We start from the raw sequence: 25,775 nt of genomic DNA, 5'->3' as shown, positions 1-25,775 counted from the left end.
TTTAACAATAATAAATATCTTAATAGGTCGAGGAACATTTCGAAAGGGAACATTACACCGCTTTCGTTTCTATCGGCAAAGAAAAAGAAAAAATATGGTAAATGGCATAAGAGCATGCTTCACCAAAACGCACCGTGACTACCGAAGTTTGCCATTCGATTTGGTGCGAAACTCGATGACACATTCGACGTGGTTACATAACGCGATACGTGCAAACAATACGACGATCTCGTAAAACCGTGATTTAACAGGAAGCTATAACAATGAACATCATAAAACTCACCTGTCTTATAAAAAAAAAAAAAAAAACACACGAAGACAAATAAAGCGCAAGGCAAGAATAAAATACCACATTACAATATGAAAACTAGAGGGGAAGAACACGCAAAATCGCGTTTCCCATTTCATGCAAGCCAGCCGGTTTTAAATATTATCTTGTTAAAATTCTCATTTTATTTAATTTTCTTATCGCTTTGGTAAAATGTTGCTCGACGCGATATCGAAATGTCGAAGATGTTAAAATATTACTTGTCTTAGCGATTATATCTTCTGCTGGATCTAACAGGCTATTCCATTCGAACTATTTGAAATTCGAAATATTCCTTCGTAGCGATAACGCGACTCTAAAGTCAACAAACCGCCATTCTAAAATGGAAAAGTATAATACCCGTTGCCACCTGCTCTGATATTTAATAACCGGTCGAGCGACGTGTTCCCGTTTCCAAGAAATTTTTCCCAAATTTAAACTACCGGTTCTGCCGGCCTCGATTTGCTCGCGGATATTTTTTCACATTTTTCCGCCAGTCGAAATTACCTGCAACGGGCAATAATCGACGAGCGCCGGCTTGATTAATTCCAGAATCCTCGTGATGCTCGGGCTGATGGTGGCTCCGTGGGTTTTGAACGGGATCGGCTGTCTGGTGCTGCAGGGTCCATGGAAATTCCATGATTGGACCGATTTCGAGGGAACTCGATCACACTCGGAGGAATGTCTGGCAGAAAATCACGACAACACTCGCACCACTACATAACTGCGCTTCGAAAGTCGCAATTGGTCGTTGGAAATCCGTGGAACCACTCCGATCTTTCCATGTTAACGAAAAATGTGCCTCGTTACGAAAAGAAGGAAGATGGATATTTATCCGAATACTCGAGTCCTTGAATTCTTAAATTTGTTAATCCTCAGAGTCTTAATTAAATCTTTTTAATTTTTAATCAATTTTCACCCGCCACAGCGATCGGTATATCGCGCGTTCTCAGTGTCCGACTCTCGATCGCTCCCTCGAGTTCTTCCCTTGAAATGTTCGAAGGTCCGGATGAAGTTTAAAATTCACTATCGAGGAATGTTGAAGAAGTCCGTGCGGTAAAATTGTCACGAACACGTGAGAATCGCGCAGGATCGCTGGATCGATGACGTTCTCGATAACGATCGTGATGGACTGACCGGGGATGGATATTTGGAATCGAAACGAGACGATGGTGGTACGCGGCCCTTGCTTTCTCGTGGGGAAACAAAACGGCATTATCGTGGCCCTCTTGGTATCGACGAGGGTCGTTCGTACCACCACCATGTTACCAAACGTAGTGGGGGTTTCTACGGGCGATCGGAGGGCGGCGCTTACCAGCAGCCTTCGAGACGCAAGGGTTTGTTTCGTGCAAGCCCCTCGTCCGCATGAAAATGCCCCAGAATCTCCTTGTCCTCGTAGATAGTCGTGTTGTTGTAAATTGGTTAAATTACTGGCTGGTCTTCAGGGTCTGTCCGACTATGAAACTCAACTTTTTGATTTATGCATTTGTGTTTATAGTACTTCGCTTCGAATCGTTAATAACAGAGTTAGCATAGTTAATTCGCTACCTATGTCGTTGTTAATAATTCGTTGTTAGAATGGAATTAATTAATATCTAGCAAGAGAAAGTATTTTCGAAGAATCAAAGCGAAAGACACCTTTATCGTTTGTTTGAAGAGCAAGATTTGAAAATGATCGGTCTCGAATCGTTTCATACTCTCGTATATCGTATTCAGCGTTCATAAAATTTCTTCGACACTCGCAGCACCGGCCAAACCTCATAAATATTCCGATCATATTTACTTATTTTTCTCAACGACTCTATGAAGTGTCTGAAGCAAAAACTCCTCTTCGAACGAGGCTACAAGATGCGTTCGAAGACACTGCGTCTTCTATTCGTACATCGAATTGACTCGTAAGGAAAACGTAGTAACAATCCATAAAAATAAACGAACGATCGTGAGCGAACTATAAATAATCGGGTGAGGTGGCTTGATTATCTGCAAAAGCGTCGTAAATCCTATCGAACGAGACGCGCGTTGAAAAGTGGCTGTACGTTGGAAACCGCTAAACCCTCTAAGTCAGAAGATTCGGAAGGAAGGAACGACGTCTTCATCGAACGATTAACATCGAATCATTTGCCCAAACGTTTACGATCGCTCCGACTCCATTTGGCTTCTTTATTGCGTCGTTCGACCACCATACTTGTAGCGTAATAGCGTTCTACCCCTGAACAAGGAGGGCGGTGCTTCCGCGGATCTTCGAATCAATGAGGGTAACTTTGCACGATCCCTAAAGACACTGAATTTTATGGATATCCTAATAAAAGACTGTTCAACTATTGTTGTTTGTTCGTAAAACTAATCATTGTACACTTCCGTATTTCGTCTTTTATTTTTCGACTTAATATACGTCGCGGAAAGTTACAACGTCTGCGATTAAGTATCTGTTGTAGTTGACGTTAGAACTATCAAGATTTGTTGTACTTACAATTGATAAAAATGTGTAGACATTTTTCGATAAGTTTTTCATGCGAATTAACGTTGGAAGATGTATCGAGATTTTCAGTATTTGCGATCATTAAAAAAACGTCTGCATGTCAGCTTTTTCTTTATTTTTCAATTATCCAAGTTATGCAGGTGCTGTTACGCAAAAGGAAAAAAATAATGCAATTGAGGAATAACAAAAAATTAAATTAGTCGATTGTTATTAAGATAAAAAAACGTAATTATACGGAAGCCTGCATTTCATTGATGATATCTTTAATTACTTGAAATAATTATGATATTGAAGATCATTGCGACGTTAATGAGGATTAGTCACGAGAGGAAGGACATTCTAAAAATTCGTAGGATATAAATTTTGATCGTCTAAAATACGCGAATCGATAAACAGAAGGAGAAACTACGAGAAGGTATCGCAAGAGGGTAATGGAGCAGCACGAATTGCCATTGTAAATTCTAACTTTGTTTCATTCGAAAATCGTTTCGCAGTAATGATAGGTACTTTGAAGTTATCACTATTTCATAAACTATAGATAAGAACAGCGTAGTGTCTATATAACACGAATGAAGCAACGTAGAAGGTAGGCAGTTTGATTAATAATTACGCGTTTTGATCAGAAATTCTAAGTTACAAGATCGATAAACTTATTAATAGTTTGGAATAATATTAGATTAATATTAACAGATCGGAACTTTTTAATTTGCGAAACAAAATTATGGGATCGTACAAATTTTTCCGTCTACCACGTACCAGTGAAATGAAAACTATGAATCATCTGTCGCTAAAGTGTCGAGAAGAATTCACCGAGTTATTAATCGACATAACTATGAAATATCATCTTCTTAAAAAATCGCTTAAATGGACTTACGTTTGGAATTGAAACAGAATTTTGAACGATTTCTAAGATGATCTTAAACACGCTTATAACACTTTACACTACGCGTGTATCGCAGAACGACGTCTTCGTCGTTGACGATGATAAAATCAGAATATCGATTAACTGCGAAAAACGTCGAAAATGAATCATATTATGTAAAATATTCAGCCAAGGTTCAATTCTTTATGCGAAAATAAACGAGCACGAAGTAAATCGTAAAAATTTAATGTTAAAAAGAACATCGTGTTAATGTTGAAAAAATATTACAAGATACGATATAAAGAAATATTATTAATTTCTTGAAGACAAAGAACCATCCGCTCAAGCCCATTTGGGAATTTCATGTACGCTCGATATATCGTTCTCTGGTTTTGCAGGCGCTTTTTTTATTCGCCTTTGGTTATCGAGGAACAAGCTTCCTTCACAGGACTGAATTTCGAAACGGGACGAGCGGCATCGATTACCAATTATGGTCGCTAATGACCAGCATTTAGAGATATCCGCAGTGCACGAACGAGAATAACTCGACGACACGAAACTCGCGAATAAATTCGTAGCATCCTTCTTCGTTCGAAATCTCACGAATCTGGCGATCGCGGAAGTGGCGCATTACACGTTATTTACCGCCAACGAGATCTTATTTACGTTACGTGAAATAAGTTGACAGAAAGATTGGAAAGGACATAAGGACGTGAACATTTTGAATTTCTATAAATTTTATAGAAATATTTTTATTAACTTACGTATGTTTTCCAATGCTTCTTTTTTTTCATAGAAAGATTTCTACGACAAGCAATTTCTCTTTCGGTAAAAATTAGGATCGAAATAATTAAGGGAACGTTGATTATTGCGAGAAGAAACGGAACGAAAACCTTTTTGTGATCGATCGTTAAAAATCCAATCGAATTTCGTCAAGGATCTTTTAGGTAATTTCGAAACACTTATTATCCTGTTGATGCAATTTGGAGAAAAAGGACAAGAAATCGCGAACAAGATCGTTACTTTCATCTTCCGACGTGGATAAAGCGTTAACGGAATTTTACTCGAGACTATTTCGACTCATTAAAACTTCGTTCCAGAGAAACTGACAATGTAACGAACGAATTCACACATTTCGTTGTTCGCGTTACGACGCAATCTGTCTCAACGCGTATTATTAACGCCAATTACAACGTAATATATAAGTAAACGAATCCTTCAAATTCTCAAGATACGTAAAAAACACGCTTGGTTAAACAAATTCCGTTAATCTCCATCCTGAAATTTTTCATTGCGTTTATATCACTGAAAATGTAACTGAGAAAATGTAAATGAGATTTGATATCAATAGCGTGACAAAGAATTGGACCCCAGACTATATCTGAACTCCGGAAACGAAGCGTATTAAGTGCACTTTTGGTTGTTTTTGATGCACTTTTAACAATCTTTTGGTTCTGAGTCTATATCTTGTAACAAAGTTATTGCAACTTTGATTTTCAATTCTCTACGGTTTAGAAAATGTGACTTAACACTAGAATTACCGTACCAATAAAATTGATTGGTTTCATAATTTTATCTTAAAATTCCTATTTCATATTCATATTCATATATTTTTTCTCCGCAATGATGTAATGATTTTCGCAACGATAACTAAAAGAATAATGTAATGAATTTTATTTTGTTTTTTACGTATTCGAGCTCAAAATAATTTTGCATCAAGGCTACTTATACCGATACCAGTCGAAATGACCGATACTCGTCGAAGTGTAAAAGGGTCCTGCAATCTGTTTATCGAACCCCAATTAACCAGTTTCCTCGTTTTCTACAACTTGCCACGCGTTTTTCAAATTTTTACTGCGTATCATTCGATACGACGATATCGGTTATCAGGAAAATTCCGAATCGATCGCTAGATCGCTAGATGCTAACACTAGAAATATCACAGCGGTCAAAATGACTGTTTCTACGATTGTATAAACGCAATTTAGGGATCATGGTCGCAGATGAATTAATAATACCAAAAATGTACTACATAACATGGAAGCTTCTGTAAGAAAGTAATAAATCAATAAATATAAAAATATTCTATTATTAGGTATTTTTTAAAGACCAGTCATTTCCACTGGTTTGGTAGAAATAGCTTCCTGTTAACTATCGCTAGTTCTAGTGTTAAATTATAAATAATTATGTTTGAAACAGATAGAAGATGAACAATCTGTTTTTTTCAAAGTGCATCATTTTCAAGAATATTTGAAGACGTCAATCATACGGAGCAAGTCTCAACAAAACAACATTCCATTCTCTCCAAAGACAATCCTGTTCGTTTTTTAAAATAACTAGCAATATTTTGAAAAAATACTACAACACGTAGTCTACGTATTTTTAACGAATACAAACGTAAGAACTCTAGACACTTTTGACGTCCACTCGTATTAATCTTACACCATGATACTCGTATTAAAAGTAGCTTTTTCCAAGAGCACCTACGTATCTTCAATAACTGGATAAAAAAAAAGAAAAAGAAGCTGACCATATCGCTGCTTGGCATCGATAATGGCGCAACTGAAAAAATGTAAATTTTAGAGGAGAGGCATTTTAACATTTATAGAAAGATGTTCGTGAGTCGTTTCAACGAGGTCGCAAGACTGACCTGACTCGGCATATGCCACTGTTCGCGAAAACGATACAGCCTTTCGCTTATAGCGCCAAGAACAACCGAAGATGAACCGGTGTCGTAAAACTAAGACCAGGTCGATAGCGGCGCAAGTAATAATTTTTCCCTCTGACGCACAACTAATGGAATTACAAATACACCGTTTCACTTGCTAGAAATGGAAACATAACGTACACCTTTCGCTCGATGACAGCAAATTTGACGTTGTTAGAATTGTACCATTATCGATGCGTCGGCGACGTAAATTGATGATCCCAAAGCGTTGATCCCAAAATCGAAAGGGTACCAGACCAATACGTGGCTCGTGCGAATGTTAACAAAGAAAGAAAGAGAAAGAGCGGCGGTGACGTGTCTCGGGAAATAAAGGTGTCCAGAGCGTCGAATTGGCTCCCGTGGAATTCTTTTGGTAACCACCTGCTGTTGGCTGAGTCGCGTGCGTGTAGCCACGGGTGCGTGTAATCGCACGCATTAAGTGGCCGCGTGTGTTCCATCAACCCCTGCGCTTCTATTACCGTTACGGACGAGCGAGCAGGCCGGCGATCATTCCCAGGCGCGCTTCGAAATTCTTACCTCGCAGAAACGCAGCCAACCCGATAATATGTAAATGTTTGCTGCCGGTTAAATAGCCCACCCATCCGCGACCCCTGATTACACGAACCACCGTTTGTTTCCCGTATCGTTCCCATCGAACACGCCAGATTTCCTCGTTCTCCTCACTCGTTACGACTTTGCATAATTCTTGCATAATCGAACTACGTAAAATAAGCCAGGGCTTAGCGAGTTTTCCCAATTTTGGTTGTTCGTAACGTAACGTTGTTTGGAACATAAGAGAATGTTTTTAGTCGATTTTGAACATCGAGCGGATTACGTCGAAAGGACATTACGTTTTTAGGAAACTACGTAATTACGTTGAGCGAACAGGAGGGAAGATTTACGAATCGACGACTGTTATTTATTCGCGATCTGATATTTTTGAGGGGAATTTTATAAACACGTATTTAAAGAAGCGGAGCTCGAGCAGAAAATTATCTCATCCGCTGAGTGGTACGAGAAATTTTAATATTTCGTGTGTTTCGTATATTTTTCTATGTTGCCTGCATTCCGCGCGTTTTTGCGACTTTAAACTTCCTATAAACGCGCGTAAACACGGTCATAAGCGCGCGAACGCACATAAGCGTGGTTTGCTGATAGCGGTGACGTGTGATTATTTTCCTACGTGGATTTATATTGTGTTCCGTGCGAAGGATACGTTTAGTCCCTGATCTAAAAATGAAATTTTAGGCAATTCATTTTCGAAGTTGTTGAGAAGCAAAACTTACACCACGATACGGATAACGACAGCTACGCATTAAAGCGAATGAAGTTACGTTTTTCCTGTTACTTGTGGAAAGAGCATGCGAACGTTAAAAGATTGAACAGTGACGCGAAGAATCTTACAATGCCAGAAAGTCTGTGAGTGTGACTCGAGTAATCCAGATGATGGATCAACGCTCTAATTGCCAGGCGTAAAAAAGGAACGGCGGATGTTTCAATCGTAGATTAACAGGTCCCGTTTCGCTCCAGCAAAAACGTCGCGTATTCTTTCTTCTTTTTTTCTTGTCCCTCCAATGTAGTTCGCTACGAATCGATACGCGGAGTCGAGAACGGCTTATGTCAGTAATCCATGTTCACGTGCTTCGGTATTATGATAATAAACAGTGAGTAACCGTTGATCAACCTTCCATTACACATGCGACGCTGCAACCGCTGCGCAAGAAAGCATGTGGACAAAAAATATTGTGCAAGCGAGTAAGAGACGCTCGTTTCGTCCAATAACGAACTATCGAATCGTGGGATTTAAAAGAAGGGGAAAACGATCAGGGAAATGAATAGACAATCTTATTAATCTACGTTTCTATGATTTCTATTTGGGAATAATAAAATGAGATATATGCGGTATATACGTTTCATAGTATAGTGATTCTTTCAAGTTATTTATTAATATCGTTAACTCGTCATCTACTATCTTTCGCTTCCTATCGTTTCATTTTTCTTGGTAATGAATTACACGTGTCTTTGCAGCAACTAAAGCAGCTCGAGTATCGGAATAGTATAGCGTTTTTTTTTTTTTTTTTAGTTCGCGTACTTTAAACGTCGTTATTATACGGAGTATTATTAGAATTATACTATCTGTGTGTCGTATCTGAAACGATTGAAATGTCCGGATGATACGATAAATTGTTTACTTCAAAGAACTAAAACAAGTGTAACGAAAATGGGTTTATATTAATTTTGATATTCACGATGATAGGAGTTTCTGTTTCTGCGTAAAAGATAAATCAGATAAAATTTGTGTAAAGTCTATAGATTTACGATAATGAAAGATATTAATTGGACGATAGAATATGTAATTGGAATATAATAAAACTTGTCTAAAATGAATAAATCCGCAGAATTTAAAATCATAGAAGATCCATGTTCCGCGTCGCGAACGAAGTCGCGGGTTTCGTTGAACCGCCGTATTGATGCAATTTGCAGTTGTTTTCGGTTTTCCCAAGTTTCCTCACGCCGATCTCATTGTTCGAGCCTTTATCGCCACTTTATCGGGATTAGCAACAATCCTGACGTTGATTATGCTCGACTCGTTAAGACATGGTCTGAAAATTCGCGCGCACGCGTTCCTTTATCGTCGATTGTAACGCAACGCGCGTTATCGTGCGCGAATCGAGCGACCCGCGTCTGTTTTCGTACGGCACGGCAAGGTATAAGCGACGTAAAAGAAAGTCAACGAATCTTTTCGCGATGCTTTATCGATCATAGGATTAGATTCCATTTACTATGCAACGAGTTTCATTCTACGGCATCGTCGAGTCGTCCGAGTTGCACAATAGTTTGGCTCATGACACGTAACGCTGGAATCAGCAGCTCAATTAAAATAACTGGTGCGAGATTTGTTCTTTTGGCAATTACAAAATACCAGGTCGTCCGACAAGTTTCTTCCGTTTTATAAGGAAATTACAGATGCACAACATTCTCTGTTTTATATTATTTTAGTGAATGATCATAATAATAGAAATAGAACAAAATCGATCATACGTAATTGAATAGAATTATAATATGAGGCTCGACTATCATGATCATGATCGTAATATGCGTGCGTATACATATATACATATACATAGATAAATTGTTATTCTCTATGTTACGCGATAAAGATTATTACGTAGCGATTTTCGTTTATTTTTCTTTTTTTTTTTTTGTGAAAGTTTAATGTCGTGTTAAGTGCGCTTGGTTATTAGCGAAGTCTTTGGGATTTTTATTTTTGATAGTAAATATTTCAGGGAATTTTCAAAGATACACGATATGTATGGTATATTGGTTGGAACAACGGTTTGGACGATCCGTCGGCAAAGAAAAATCGCACTCTGTCCTCGCTTCGTGACGCTTCGAGAGCATCCAAGCCGTGACCTTAACTAACTGGAATTAGTGTGGCAACGAGAAAATTATCACGGTCGTTTAGCAATCATCCTACACGATCGTTCGAGTTAATGCGAAAGCCGCGTACGCGAAAATTAAATTCTCAAATGAAATGCAGTTATTGTAATTGATACGCCGCTGGCGCGTCTCGCCTCTTCGTCGCTTTTCTTCTTTCTTGCAATAAATAAAGTTACGCAAGGCAAAAAAATAAAAAGAATTTCCTCGGAAAAAACACCGATAAATCATCGCTTATTTACTTCGAGATATCGTGCAAACGGCACTAATTTAATTCAAATGGTAATAACTCTGAGATAATAATAAATATCTTCTTTCCCTGACACGTGGAATTAATAGAGTTTTCCATTTTGAGCGATCACTCGTGACGCGATATTCGATGTTTCATGATACCAACAATGAGAGATCATTGACCGCCTATTTATTTTAAGAAATTGTATTATCTATAGAAAAAAGTGTACTACCAAGTAACGAAATTGCTCAACTGTGTTTTGGTGTATTTGTATTTTCGTTGTACCGAGTGTGATCTCTCACAATTATGAAAATAAGAAATTCGACAACGTGTCAACTTGTCGCAATCTCTGAAACTATAGTACAAACTATATCCTTCACCCTTTCACTGCATAGTTTCTCCACTAGCGATACGTGCGACACATCGATCGCGTACCAAACAATCTCGCTGTTGCACTTGAAAGTGTCGAGAAGATATTTAGTAACACGACGCCGGCGTTAAATGCACACAATCACGTTCATAAGACACCGGACAGTTGGTAATGTTAAACACGATATTTATTAACGTAGGTTTGTAATAACGGTTTAAAAACATCGACTAATCAACCAGTATTTAAATACCTACACGCGTTAGATCAAACGTTCCAAGTATCCTTCAACAAAAATAGAAACCGAGAGGAAGAAAATTCAAGGACGAAATTTCGTTACAGAAGGATTCTGGAAGATTAATTCCCGGTAATTGACTGTAGATAGAATATTTCTTATAGAAGAAAAATTTGATCTATGACATTACACGCGTCATACCGATGGTAACGAGCTATTGTCTATGATCGACGACAAGCGTAAACTCGTAATAGCAAATTCTCCTTCTTCGTTCATTAGTTTTCATTAGAATTATTCCTTTTTCTTTCGTTTATCAAGATATCGTAATTGTATTCTTCGACTACCTTGTTCGACTAAATTAACTTTCATTCGTTTCGATATGAAAACAGTATACAAGTTGTAGCGATAGTCGAACTTATTTGCTCAAGATCAAACTTCTTTTTTCTCTGTTGTTGCTGTTGCTTTATTTTCGATTAGTTTTCTATCGATAGCGAATTCCTTTACGAACGTTTTTAAATAAACAGCGTTATTTTTCAGTGTCAGACAACGCTGGCGTGTGTACATGGCGTGGTCGAACATGCGATCAGAGATTTTTCCTCTTTTTTATTACGAGACAAGCATGAATTCCCTATGGTACAACGATAAACGTATTATCGTGTTCGAACGTTTGACGTCCACGTGCACGTGTCTATCATCGCTTCATGTCTAAAACGAACTCTGCGATCGGCAGTTGTAATCGTGGCAAAAGGACTGCAAGAAACAGTGCCTTTATTTCTCCTGGAAAAATAGAAAAGAAAAGAAAAGAGAGAAAGAAAACGGTATATAGTATCGTAGAAATTTGCGAATAAATTCTATTAATCGAAGGTGCGATCTTCGTTTATGGAATTGCTTTGTCGGAAGGCGAAAATAAATAAATGTTATAAAAATACGTAACTTGAAACAGTTGATTCGATATTGCAATTATTTGAGAAAACGACTCTCAATTTCTTCGAAATCGATGAAAACGGTATTATTGGGTTGGCAACTAAATGATTGCGGATTTTGTCATTAGGTGGTAATCACTTAGTTGCCAAGCAAATAATTTAAGAAAATGTAGCCTATGATTATCTAATAAGATACATAATCTCTTTGATGGAACGTGAAAATAAACTGTGGATCGAATAACTTGAAAGAATATAGAAAAGCCGAGTCGATGCAAGGATTTTCGAGATTTTGCCTAATTCAGATTCTTCGATCTCGATGAAATCGGTGATAATTTGTTGGAAAAAAAATCGAGAAATATTTGATACGCGACTGGAGTCAGTTTTTTCTCCGTTGAAGAGATGTGAAGTTTCCGAAAGGATAGAACGCGCAAGACAAACACAGCGTGGCGCATAGATAATGGAATTGCAAATGATAAAAATACACTGATCTACAGAACGCGTTGTCGTCAAAGCGTGAACAGTATATAGAAATGGCTGTATCGATATGGAAGCACGTAACAAATTACAAAAATTATTAAAACTGACAACGAACTGTTTGCCTTAGCGATACATCCGATCTTTTACGTTCGCGTTCATTCAAAAATCTCTATATATCGTGCACGATATTTTGACGAAATTGTTGAAACCTCGTTGCACGATTAAAAGCGATACTGAATGAACCATTGATATCGGCGTAATTCAAACGAAGAACAACGTATACGTAAAAATTCAGCTGACTCCGGTTAAACACGTTATTCGCAAGAGTTATTTAAAATGTGTTACTTTATTCCAGCATTATATATTGGCTGTTAAATACAATCGTGTTACCTCGTTCGATATAATAGAAACATCATTGAAAGCAGCGAGTGTGCACGATAATGGAATAAATTAGAATGGAGTCAATGAAAAACCCGTGGCGGTTATTTCGTATGAGCACACAATGATGCCATTCTCACATTTCAATTCGATAATTAGATTCATCGCATTTACCTTTCATACATGCGTCGTGTATCAGGGATTCTCCTAGGCTATGCTTGCGCCGCTCGCTCGAGGTGAATTTAAAATACAACCACGAGTTTTAAACATTGTACGCTCGTTAAGTATGCTCGTTAGTGTTCGAAAGGAAGGAACAATGAGCTTGTTTCAAGCTCATTGCGCGAAATCACCGTTATAATAGTACGGGCCACGATATACGTATACCGAGGTCGTAAAATCTGTCGGTAGCCAAAGTTTATGTTTCGGCCGTCTGGATAAAAGAAATGAATAGCGACGTTGGCGTACGGAAATTGTCTTCATTGACTAAACGGAAATTCTTAGATAGACAGATATTTGTAATATAGGACAAACTTATGGTTTAATCGGTGTTTAATATGATATAAAATAAAAGTTTGCATAGAACAGATCGAAATAAAAATTAATATTCCTACTTCGCCTTCGGTATTCTCTACATTTTCATAATTACAAGGATTGTGCAAATTTTTGCATAAATTTCCCATAAACGCATAATCGTCCACGATCTAATAATAAAACATCATTTATGCGGAACGCCAGAGAAAGATAGAATCCCCACGGAGCTTGAAATGAAAATTTTAATGTACAACAAAACAAATGAATAGACGGTGGTCTTCGAATTTACTCGTCCCTCTGTTAAGCTGAAATATTTTCTTTTATCCTACAATCTTAAGACGTTTGTCTGTGTTGTTACTCGATGATTTCATTCATGACCTCGCTATATCTTCTTTCATATCGTATATATTTATCCGCGCTTTATTTAACTCTCCTTATTACCAATGGAATATCAAAACGTTATCGTGATTCAAGCGTGAAATTTATTAAATTTTAACAACGAATCGCGTAACGTTTATTTCCATATTCTCAAACGTATCCATGCCATCGCATCCGCAGTTTGAAACAGTAAATCGCGGAACGATTAGAAACGTCGTTTAATATCAACAGGAACGTGAAAAGTGTTCCGCGAAAGAACGTCGTTCGACGCGTTTCGTCGTCGACAAAATTCTGGTGAAAACACGTAGTCGACTTGAACACAATGAATTATCGTCGTCATTATCATTGTCGTCAATGCCATTGCGATTGTCGAGCGTATCTGCATTGACTCGATGGTCAATAATTTTATTCTCGAGGAGCTACTTCCTCGTTTCGTCGATGTAATTCTCGAAGAAGCTTCGAAAAGTTGTAAAGATACGCCGCACATATAGACACAGGTAGGTGGAAGACGCATCGTCGTTTTTCGTCGCGAAGAATGTTTCCTGATATTTTAAATCAACGTACTTTAGGAATCTTCTTCTTTGCGTCGCCAATGTTGCGACAATTTAGATAAGTATCGGAATTATGGAATTACAAAGCGATCTTTCCCTGAGAATTCTATGTTTGATCGAGATTAACTGGATTTAAATGGGACGAATTTTTAAATAGAAAATTTACGTCACTTTATTTTAAACAATGTTTTGCCGTTTCCTTTCGACGACCTCCGTCTTCGTTGGCGACTCTTATACTTTTCCAGCAATTAAATTAAATATTTAATTTTGAGGGACCTTTGATAGCTTTACCAAGTTTACGAACTTTAAGAATTTGTTAAGGATGTTCCAATTTCCTACCAATTTTTTAGAAGCTCTATAAAACTATTGTAAGAACCTAGCGAAGAATCTCTCAAGCTTCAAAAATTGCTTATGAATTTTTATCATTTTCTACGTTCTATCATTTCACAAGAGCTTGGAATATTTTTCAGACGATAAATCTTAGACAATACAACTTTACGGATACAATAGAAATATGAAACACCGTGTATACGTAGTAACGTAAATTACTAGGAAGAAGGCGAGACACGGGGACCCCGTAGGTCACCTGCAAAACGGGTTACGAAAACCGCCAAGAGTGCGTCGTAAAAACTAATCCGAGCTGTTCCATTTCTATACTATTCATTTATTCGTCGGTTATCGGTGAGAACATCGGTTCGATCTGGCTGGAAAAATCGGTGAGCTAACTCTCGTAGGTTAGCTCGAACAAGCACGGTAAATAAACGTCGGAGCCCAGAACAACTGTGAAGAAAAAACGATGGAATTTGCGCTGACAGAAAATTTGTACGATCGCTACGTAACTTCCTCTTACGCGTATACTATCGATCCATGCGTGTATCGTGAATCGAATGTCCGTGATTGGACATTCGAGACGGCGGATTATTTAATTTGTATCGACGATTGTTCAATGAAACGCACCTATGCACCTTTCACCGGACGAGACACGTGTCTTAACGCTTTCAACTATTTCAACAGTTTGTTCATCTTCGAATTAGAAAGATAATGGTAATTTGACTATGAAATTATGGATAAATTAGAAATCTATTAGAAATTTATTTGAAATTTCTAATTCAATGTTTCCCTCTAAAGTTTCTTACGATCGATTCTAAGCAAGTTCAGTGACCTTGTTTAACGATGTGAAAGCAATTTTATTAGTTGCAATGTACGTTGATACGATAATTATTGTTTTCGATAAACAAATTACAAGCTTCGATAGAAAATCAGTTGAATATACAATAACGTGTCTTGCTTGCTAGAAAGAGATTAGAAGAAGACCGTGCAGATGTACCAGCAAGCAACTTGTATTCCACATTTATCCCGACTGAGTAAGAAACATCGCAATGATCTGATTGACTAAGACCGTCTCAGTCTCGGTTAATTCGATTATCGATTAAGAATGGAAGATGATACGATTAACTAGAAGACTCGATAATCTACAAACAAACGTATTTAAATGTGAGGCAAGGGCTGCTGGGAATATGGCTGGAAATTATTATTCCAACACGTTATACCGCTTAATTTACCGAATGTTCTCGCGAACAGACTGTAAATTATCTTCAGGAAAATAAAGAAAAAAGGAGAAGGAAATAAATATTATGTTTTAGAGCTTGTAGTGATTTCGTACAGGTTTAAAAATTCCTGTTGTATGTTGTTAGAACGCGACGATAATTTCTGGGAAGAGATCGGTATCATTTTATATTTAGAATTTAATTCTTCCTCAAATTCTAGACAAACGATAATTCCAAAGTTCAAACAGTGACAGTGCTGCAGTTATATAGTAGAACATTTAATATGCGATAACAAAATCGGCAATCGTAATTGTTGAGTTTAAATTAGGAAACTAATTCGTCACTTCGTACACTTCAAATTCTACGCTAAAAATATAAATATAAATAGGTTGCTCTTTAAACGCAGATTGCCAAGGAAAAGATCGAGGTTTTTCAGATCAGCTCGTACAATAGCACGATCCAACGAATCGACGATCGTAGCGAATAATCGTCAGCTAATAACGGTATATTTCACTGGCATATGCGACGAACGCGGGAAGCGAAACGCGTGCCATTTTTTAAATATCCTCTAATCGAGCCGATTTGCATGTGCAAGCTGAATCGAATCGCGGCCTGACTTTTGCTCGCGTTATTATCGCCCATTCGAGTCGAAATGGTGACGACGATGACTAATGAAAAGCAGCTTATGATTCGTGGCGGTCGCGATTTAAGTACAGCCATGACGACATTTCGCGTTCGAGAAATTAATGGAGCAATTCTAGTTCTCAATGTGACGAACTGCCTGCGCTTAATTAAACGCCGATAGTGTCGTTAATCTTTTTACCAGCTTCATTTTTCCTAATAAACATCAAGAAAAATAGCCGTATAATAGAATTTTAATATCATTTTCAATTCTATGATATTGAAAGATCGTTCGCAGAAGGCAACAATTAATTAACCATTCGCCTTTCAACCTTCTTTCAGTGTTCATTTACGATTCGTTCGACCCCATTCCTAATCGTTCACGATACTCACGATCACCGAGCGGAGTATTGTACCGTAAATACCTCCATAAGATACTGAAACACAATCGACGTAGAAAGAATTTTTTCTTTGATACCACTATGAAGAAGAAATCGCTTGGATCCTGTAGTCGAGCGAGTTCGCGTGTGCCTGTGCACTTAGCCTAAACGCCTGACCTGATCCACGCATCATTCATCCGTGACGTACACTGTCTGCGGACATAAACGTTACTGGCGAAGCAATAAATATGGTAATACGTTTAACGTGGGCGTGTACACGTAATATAATATGTGTATACTTGCGTAGAAAAGCTGTCTCTCGCACGCATCTACGAACGTTTATCCGTATGCGTTTGTAAACGTTTGCGATGGTGTGCGCGCGTGTGTAGGAGAGTGCAACCTAGTTTATAACGCGACACAGTTATCCGGCTTTTAGAGAATCCAATGTTATGTAAAAATCCTGATCACGTAACGAAAATCGCTCGCGAAAATCGTCGACGATGGACGTAACTATAGTGGCTGGTCATTTTCATCATCAGCTGGATAAGAATCACTCGTTAAAAAATACAATTAAACGGATAATAATAAAGTGCTATTGAATTAAGTATCGTCCATGTCCAATTTACGGCAGGAAAATCCGAATTATACAGTGTGAAACGAACAAATTCATAGGTTTCGCTGGACGATGATCGACGTACGAAAAGGATTCTATGCAAACTTGAAAGAAAACGAATCATGTAAACGAGCTGGTCTGTATTGTGATCAATTTTCCTGTTCTTATCTCGTTCGTGGGAAAAGAACGTAATTTGTCCATTAAATCTTTCGGTTAACTCTCATACGATTAGTTTTATTTATTCGGGAAACAAAGACTCGAGAAAAATTCACTGGCGTCGAAAGAAAAAAATCCTTCTCTTCGCAAACGTACGTATTAAGAAAATTGTGATTTACGATGAATATTCTGTAACAGGCGATCCATAAACATAAGTATGTACAAATCAACGTGTCACGAAGAAGAAGCGAAATAAGAAGGAGGGACCAATAAGCGAGGGAGACGCAAGGTAGGCGATTTAGCGTGACCCAAGCAGAAGACACGGCAACGAGACATCAAGAGAAACAACCGAGGCCATGTTTCTTCCGTAATGGATACGTTCCACGGTTTTCTACCTCGGCATTCAATACGCGTTAAATCGTGGCCGGGCAAACAATCGTTCGGGACCATTTATCTTGCGATTCACGGACAATAATCGTCCTCGGGGCACGATCCAACTTCTTTCGATCGAGTTCCTCGATTTTTAGCCTCTTTCGAGATACGTTTTCGCAATTCCTTTCATTTTCAATCGAATTTATTTACCAACGAATTGCTTTATCCGCGTTCTTTCCTTTCTTTTTTCCTCTTCCAATTAAGTTCGAACTTTTGCGAAAGGAACGACTGAAAATGGTTGATCCCATGGATTTCTACGCGTGTTAGGTTGCATCTAAATAATTGGATAACCCAAGTGTTCGGATATTTCATCAGCTATCGTGAAGCTTATTCGTTGAACCTACATTTATAACGTCTCTGATTTTCGACTGAATTTATCAAACAAAATATATGGAACTTTTTCAATCGCATGGAATTTTCCCTCCATCTTATCTCTTCAATATGCTCTCGCTGTTTCTTTAACTTTTCCGATTGAATTCCTCGTTAGAGTCCTTTTCTTTCTCTCCACTGGTTAACAAACGATCACGCGAAATTCTACGCACGTCCATTACATTTGAATGGCCAAAGAAGCGAAGTATTTTAGACTTAACCTTCCCTCTTTTCTTCTTCTTCTACTTCTTCCTTTTTCCATAGAATTTATCACCAAAACCGTTTCCTTCTGTCCACTCGTTAATTTTATATCTTTGTGAAGACAGAGACGGAAGATGGCCGATCACGTGCAATTCTATGCACGTTCGTTGCACTCGGATCCTTGGAGAACCGCAGTATTTAAGTGTTAACCTTCCATCGGTCTTTTTTCCTAAATCGTATTCCGTTGAACGATCACGATATTCGACGATCGTTCTCCTTCTTGGTTGCACAGGATGATTTAGTGGCGGGTAAAAATAGAAGTTACGAATCGGGTAGCTGTCGAGGAAGGAAATTTGATGGACGTGTTTACCAGCAACGTAGCTTCGATTCGTCACGATATTTATTAACGAATTAGATTGATACAACTGTAGGATGTTTACGAGATACCCGTACGCGTTTTATTACACTGCAATATTTATTTGTCATAGTACTATTTATCCTTATCGATCGTCTTTGCGATATCAGCCTATTCGTAGTTCTATTAGAAAGGAAATTTCAAGGAAAAATATGAATGAGAAATATAGTACGCTATAATGTAATGTAAAATATATTTGGCAAAAGTCCAGTGCCTCTTTTAGTGGGAAAGAGCAAGTTGTTCTTGCCAGATTTGGGATTCGACACGCTAAACTGACACGCTCTCATCTTATAATTAAAAACCAGCCGAACAAGTGCAATCGCTGTAACTGTATTCTGTGGTGTCAAACATTCTGTTCATTGTAGTAACGTTTCCCGCGAAAATCTTCATATTTCTCAAAGATGTTAGTTTGTATCACCAAGTACGATGTAGGCTATCCACTTGGTTCACACATGCGCTGTACGATATTAATTTCAGTGTAGATTAATTGTACTGTAATTGTACCGTGTATGATATAGGATAGAAATTATTTAAATTACTATTACTAAAGTTTGCATAACATAATTTATTCTACTTCGTACTTCAATTTCTTCTATCTTCTTGTTACGTAATTTGTCAATCGCGCTGGCTAATGATCATAAAAGATGTTTGACGCGACGACTAATAAAGTAGCTAGCAACAATAATAGCACAACGCAAGCGATATAACGCAATTGCTCGTATTTCATTTACCCTTGTTATTGCTACGGTATTTAATACGATAATTCGTTTCTCAGTGAGTAAATTAACAAGATTTGATAAAAGAAAAAATATTACAAACGGTTGATACGAGCTTTAATTTTCTTCCTGCGCTTAATTCACGTGTCGATTGCGTCTTTCTACAAAATAAATACCAGTCGCTTTTAAGTACGTAAATTGCCTCCTTTCATAAACGAACCTTGACATATCCAGTTCATTAAGGTTTCCAGAACACCATAATTGCAGAGTCAACTTTCTAACAAATCGCAGACAATCCTCGTCAAAAGTAAAAACCATGAAGTATCGTCTCATGCATCCGACTCCCATGCATCTGTTTTCCATCGAGCATCTTCGAACAGCAACGACATCGTCGCAACTACAATTTGCTCCAACTACGATGTACAGAACTCTGCACGATCGTAGTCACCTTGCAACAGCGCGAAGCAGCGAATGATCGATGCGTTCCTCTCATAGTTGAAGCGTAGAAAAGTCGCCTGATTCCCACACTGATACGCTCGAGCTGAACTTTACCTCGTGGAATCCTGGTGTCCCGGCTTTCACCGGTTGCGTCACTTTTACGATGATACAAATCCAAGCCGGTGTACTCTGTGGACCGACGCTAATGCCAATACCAGCGTAAGGAAACTGCATCGAATTTATCCACTTAAGAAGAGGCTGGCGGCTATAGAGAACTCGGTTCGAGAAACCCACGCCTCCGCGTGCATGCAAATCTCTTTTTCTCGTTGGCCGCGTGCTCTCTCAAGGCTCTGCCCGTTGTACCATAGCGTGTAAAGCCTGATTCATACGGACGCGCCATCCTTGCCGATCTTTTTACGTAATTATTTATTTCCAGTTATCTGTTGCACGATGTATGGTATAATATAAAGAGCCACTCGGCACACGTGCTCTGGCTACAACGTTCGTGGAACGACTCCTGATCCTCTTGCGTTTGATCGATGACCCGGATATCGTTGGGGGCCGATTGTCTTCTTGATTCTGTGCCACGGTGACTTTGACGACTTCGTGTCGTGGAACTAGCGAGAATACGCGAAGTGACCTATGGTGCTCTTCCGTCATAATTATTATTTACTTACCATAAACGTTACAATCTACGTAAATGTACGGAATAGCGAGACGAGACTCGGGATCTTGCGCGTTCGCTGCGAAGTTCTTGAAAGAGTTCCGTTTGCCGATTCTCTTGTATTCGATCGATGATCTCGTGCAGGGCGAACAATTGTCTTCTTCGCATTCCACACATGTCAAATAATATTATTTCCGTGGATACGGAAGGCTTTCCAAGTTCGTTTGAACTTTTCGCAGACATCGAAATCGCTACGCGAATCCTCAAAGTTTAAGAAAGAGTTGAGACGATCCGCTATGGTAGATCGATTCAATTTGAAATTCGAATATCAGTTGCAAGCGTATATCGACTATGTACGTAAACCTTCCTGTTTATTAGGAATATTAAGATTAAAATAAAAGTTAGTATTGTGACTCGTGTGGTAGTTGAGTCGCGACGGTAAATCGCAAGGGTCGCTAAACGGTTGCGTAAAATTGTTTACACTCGTTCCGGGATATCTTTGCGCGAATATTGTAGTTGCCTATTGTCGATCAATTGCGTAGAACGACGTCCGTGTGAATAGGAAGATTGACAGTGCAAGTGTAAGTCGGGCTTAACGCAGTGAAACTATCTCGAGGATAACGCGTCGTCACAACGGCAGAACATTGCGCCCACGTAAAATACCAACGCGTCACGTGAGCTAACGCGACAAACTAACAATTGTGAGATCGATCCTTGGAATCGATGGTCGAGAAATATTTGATCGCCATCGAAATCAGATGATAATTGCGCGTACGCGAGGCACGGATCTGTTGCTCGGTTTGACGAACACGACGACCGAAATTATAACACTTAAATAAATCTTTTCAGAGGGACTGTTAAAATATCTCTACGATTTTTCTCGTACTTTTTAAGACGCTTGATATATATATGTTTATTTGTTATTAGACACAAAAATATATTTTATTTACGTATTGTTATATTATGATATCGCGATGTTTATTGAATCTTTAATTTCAAAATTGCCTAGCGGCAGGACAAAACATTTGCTCGTAATTATTCTGGCCATTACGTAACGAGGAAGCGACTCGTGCAAATATTTTGACATTTAGAAGCGTGCAAGGGTTGTTTACATATCGGCTGAAAGTTGTCCGCGATTCTACGATCAGATTCATAGGAAAGTAACATTCTATTTCATAATCCTAAATACGTGGCCATACGACCACCGTGAGAACACGTATAACGAGATGCTCGAAGCTTACTATAATTTAACTGCGTTTACAATGAAGACGGTTAATAAGCATCGAAAGATGATGATAATAATAAAGATACTAAGTTAATGTCATTATTTAGCTGATTCATCGTCGTACGATTGTTTTATTGGTCCAGTCCAACATCCGTTTTCACTCGCCAATTTCTTGATCATGTAATAATTCAATTCGAGATAAGTAAATTCGTTTCGTGAACAGACAATGCTTTGTGTGCGCAGCGTCGAAGAATTTAATCGCGATGAAGATAACGAGGGGACAGGAGGCGCCGAGGTGTTGGTGCATCCTCGTCGAGGACGATAGCAATCAATGAAGGTGTTGCCTAAGACCGCAGGTAGAGAGGATGATTAACGCGACTCGCGGATTTCCACCGACGTAAACCATCAACGTGCTACCATTCTACCGTTATTCAGTATTTTTCCTCGCCTGCGATCGAACATTATCCACAAAATAATCCGAAAATGAGAATACACGAACGGTGGGCGGCGAAGAAAAGGGGAGGACGTGGAGCTTTGGTATTTTTCAGATTTTCTCATCGATCTTCAAAATAGAACATCGTTTTACTTTTTGTTTTATTCTGCGTGATTTTCAACCTTTGCTGATAACTTGAAGCGATATTATGACACATTGGAGTGCAAAGAATGAAAAACATTTTTTCGCTGTACACGTCAATTTCTTTTATCTATGCAACTATTATCGTGAAACTCGGCAGATTTTCATTCGCAATGCGACACAAGCCAGCGATAAAGAGCAGATACAGGAGCGTACGAAAAAATGTTACGTTCGAAATTCGTTAAAACTGGCCGTTTTTTCGATAGACTCTTCAGACGGCAAAAAAATAAAATTACTCGAACCAAACCAAGTTTCTTAAACGATTTAAAATTCGCTTTCGAACTTTGTACAGGTGTTGTCGTACCATGACACATCTTTAGCGTGTGATATAACAACGAAAGTGGGAAATTATCGTATACTTCTACTACACGTCCAGCAAGAGAAAATATCAAAAAGAAGAAAATCATTCGAATAATCCTACGATAGATTTATTTAAACCACCGAGGGGCTGATATAAATAATATAGCAATAATATAATATAATATAAAATCTGCGAGTTTCGAGTGAAAATTAAAAATCTTTTCGGTGATTACTTTTATAGAAGCGCGGTACTTTCGGAAGAACTCCATTGAGAGTTAATTTTCATTTTAAACTCCTCTAGTCTGTTTTATTTACTTTCGATAGAAAATAATGGAAGATTTTGGGAAGAACGAAACAGTTGGAGGAAGTTTTCTATGGTGAAAATATGTTTTCCTGGCTTAGAAAGAAGACAACTTAGGGTATATTTGTACGTGAACTCTACGAGAACCGACGGAAACTCGAGTTCCCAAGCCACACCGTTTCCGATTCTACCCGAGATATCCAAGTAATTACGATATTAATGTTTGTTTTCGTATTACTGTGTGTCGTTGTGCCGAGCAAGAGATATTCAAGCCGCGGATCTTTATGCTAATTTATGTATATTTCGTTGCACGTAACCAAAGAAATGCAACTTAGGTGCAGACTCTGTTCATTTCGAGATTCTTTTCTATTAAAATATATAACGAGATCTCTACTTTGGATATTTTACGTACGAGATTTTTGTATATCGTAAGCGTTCTATGGATCTTCAAATTTCACATAATAAAATATAAAATAAAAATCAGGGATCTAGTCGTATCGAAACGTTTCACTCGATAATTGATATCACACTCTACGATTAGAAAGAATTATCAGACGCTGTCATCATCGATGTCCAAAGGTGCGCAAACAAAATCAGCATAAACGAAAATATCGGAGACAATCGTCGAAAATAAATTATTAAAAAACTGCGGGTTTTTACGCAAAATTTGTATCTTTATGAACGTAACCAATGAGATAGAATTTAAATGGTGATTTGCTCCGCCTGTTATTCAAAATTATACAACTTTCGATATTTTATATATTTTTATTTAGATGCATTTGCTTAAAAATCCGCCATCTAATGGTAACATTCGGGAACGTTTCATTTTTCCCGCTTTCCTGAAGGATCACGATACAGCGATTAGAATTTTTTAATATTCGAAATATTAAAAACTACGATGCACCGCGAAACCGACCAACACAAAGTCGTTGCGCCAAACTGGAACCTTTTATGGTTGTCTTAACCTACTTAATGTTGCACAAATAATTTGTCCAAGATAAATCATGTCGTATTTACGATGTTTATACGACGAAAGACTAACTAGGAGAAACTGGCTCGTATATCGAGCACGTACATTTAAAAGTATCCGAGTAAATGCTTATTTTACGCGTGATGCAATTTATCTATGAAATTGCAAATAGAATTAATAATAATTTTTGTAACGGATGCAGGTTTCTTGTTGGAAAATAATTTTCCTTTCCTCCGATTAAATTGTACGCATAAATTTCCATTTAATCAAACGTGCAGTCCATTTAGCAGCGAATTCATTGACCCGTGACGTATTAGTGTCCCAAGGTTATTCAAGGTCGATAGTTTACAACCATTTAAAACCCTTCAATCATAACACGATAAAATTGACTTTTTAACAATTAATTGGTTTGACATTGGTAGTCAGTTGTCAAACATTACGAAGCTGCTTCGTTATTCGAAATAACGTTGTTTCTGATTTACGAGTCAAATAAAAAAGAAGCGATAAAAGCACCGTTTACAAATTAACAAAAACATCGACGAGTTGAGCTAAAAAAAAGGCAGAAAATAGCGTGCAATTAAAAATGTTGGCGGGTTTAAAAGAAAAAATGTGTTTTATAAAAAGAAAAAATAAACTTTAAGGTGCTATAACAATTATTTAAATAAACTTTTTGACAAACTTTTTTAGTTCATCGAGAAGAAAAATATACAATAATTTAATCCTTTTTTGGTTGTTTGTTTCAGTCAAGAATTACGAGGTGGATCTTTCCCACCGATTGAAAGCTGCGGCCCATGAAATAGGTTTGGAAATCTGTTATAATTTTTGTTTTTTACTTTAAACAAATTTTTTTTGTATTCATTAAATACATATAAAACCATGCCTCAAAATTCAATAAGTTCATTTCCTTTTTTCCTTTCTAAAAAAAATCACAAAAAGACGCTGTTTTAGAACATTCTAATTCAGGACACCCCTTTAAATACATCGCCACTAAATCTCTCTCGATAGGGTCTTTAATTAGAAATGGAAGCTGTGAAATAAAAGCCTGCATTTTCATAAACATCTGCAGTCTAGTAATTAATGTTTAATCGACACGTATTTAACATTGTTGAATTTTCTCAGCTACACTGCACTATGACACTGTTACCGTTAGATCTATCTGTATAGATTTTAATATAGTATGAGATGTAGATGGATCCGAAAAGTTTCTTTCGTTTCATAAGGTGATAATAGATGAACAAGAATTTCTGTTTTATACTATTTTATTGAATTACGCGTGATCGATTTCTATTATTACGTTCGTGTATAATTCAATAAACTAATATAAAACAAAAAACATTTTATTATTTCCTTATAAAACGAAAGAAACATTTCGCACAAGCTAATATATAATTTGATAAAAAGATACCAAGTATGAAATATAAAAGATAACAAGTGGTTGAAGCGCCAATTTATTGGCTCGTACATTTCTTTTTGCCATTTATACGTTGTTGTTATACAAATACCGATAGCACAGAACATGTGGATAGTCGGGAGCATTGTGTGTTACCTCGATTTTTACGAGGCTTCCCGTTCTCTCCTCTGCATGTGGAACGTCGAAGCGTTCCGCGATCGCGGCACGACTCGCGACTCGCAAAGTAGTCCACACATCCTCTCTCTTGCATTATAAACAATCTCCCATGAAAATCTAGAACGGTCGACCGTAGTAAACTCGCCGTGGCGTGTTTTGCGCGCCGCCATGTCGCGGCAATTTGCTTTATAATTTTCGTCTGTTATATCTTCGCCTTTCTTTTTATATTTAAAAGTAGAGATGTCTCGGTGGAAACACTGTAAATGTGTAGAGGATTTCGAGACACGGATGACGATTTTAATGCTCGAACGCTCCGTTTAGGGTAGCGAAATTGGTAAAATCTTCTTGTTTTTATCTATTA

At 37.8% G+C, this 25,775-nt stretch overlaps 1 protein-coding gene across 7 annotated transcripts in view; it reads right to left on the bottom strand.

Annotated features, from left to right (window-relative positions):
* Positions 1–25,775, bottom strand: part of LOC100740819 (myelin regulatory factor-like protein) — a 68,087-nt gene that overhangs the window by 27,479 nt on the left and 14,833 nt on the right. The window contains exon 1 of one of the 7 annotated variants that reach the window (XM_033318971.1): positions 12,580–12,601. The exons of the other annotated variants lie outside the window; for them this stretch is intronic. Coding sequence (XP_033174862.1) covers positions 12,580–12,586 — 7 coding nt within the window. The 5' untranslated portion in view covers positions 12,587–12,601. Of the gene's footprint in view, positions 1–12,579; positions 12,602–25,775 lie in introns of those variants that run through there. 7 annotated transcript variants of the gene reach the window in all.

This window comes from Bombus impatiens, unplaced genomic scaffold, assembly GCF_000188095.3.
Source record: "Bombus impatiens unplaced genomic scaffold, BIMP_2.2 scf_0133, whole genome shotgun sequence".
NCBI lineage: Eukaryota > Metazoa > Arthropoda > Insecta > Hymenoptera > Apidae > Bombus > Bombus impatiens.
Note: the sequence above shows the minus strand (reverse complement) of the source record. Positions and strands in the feature narration are given on the sequence as shown.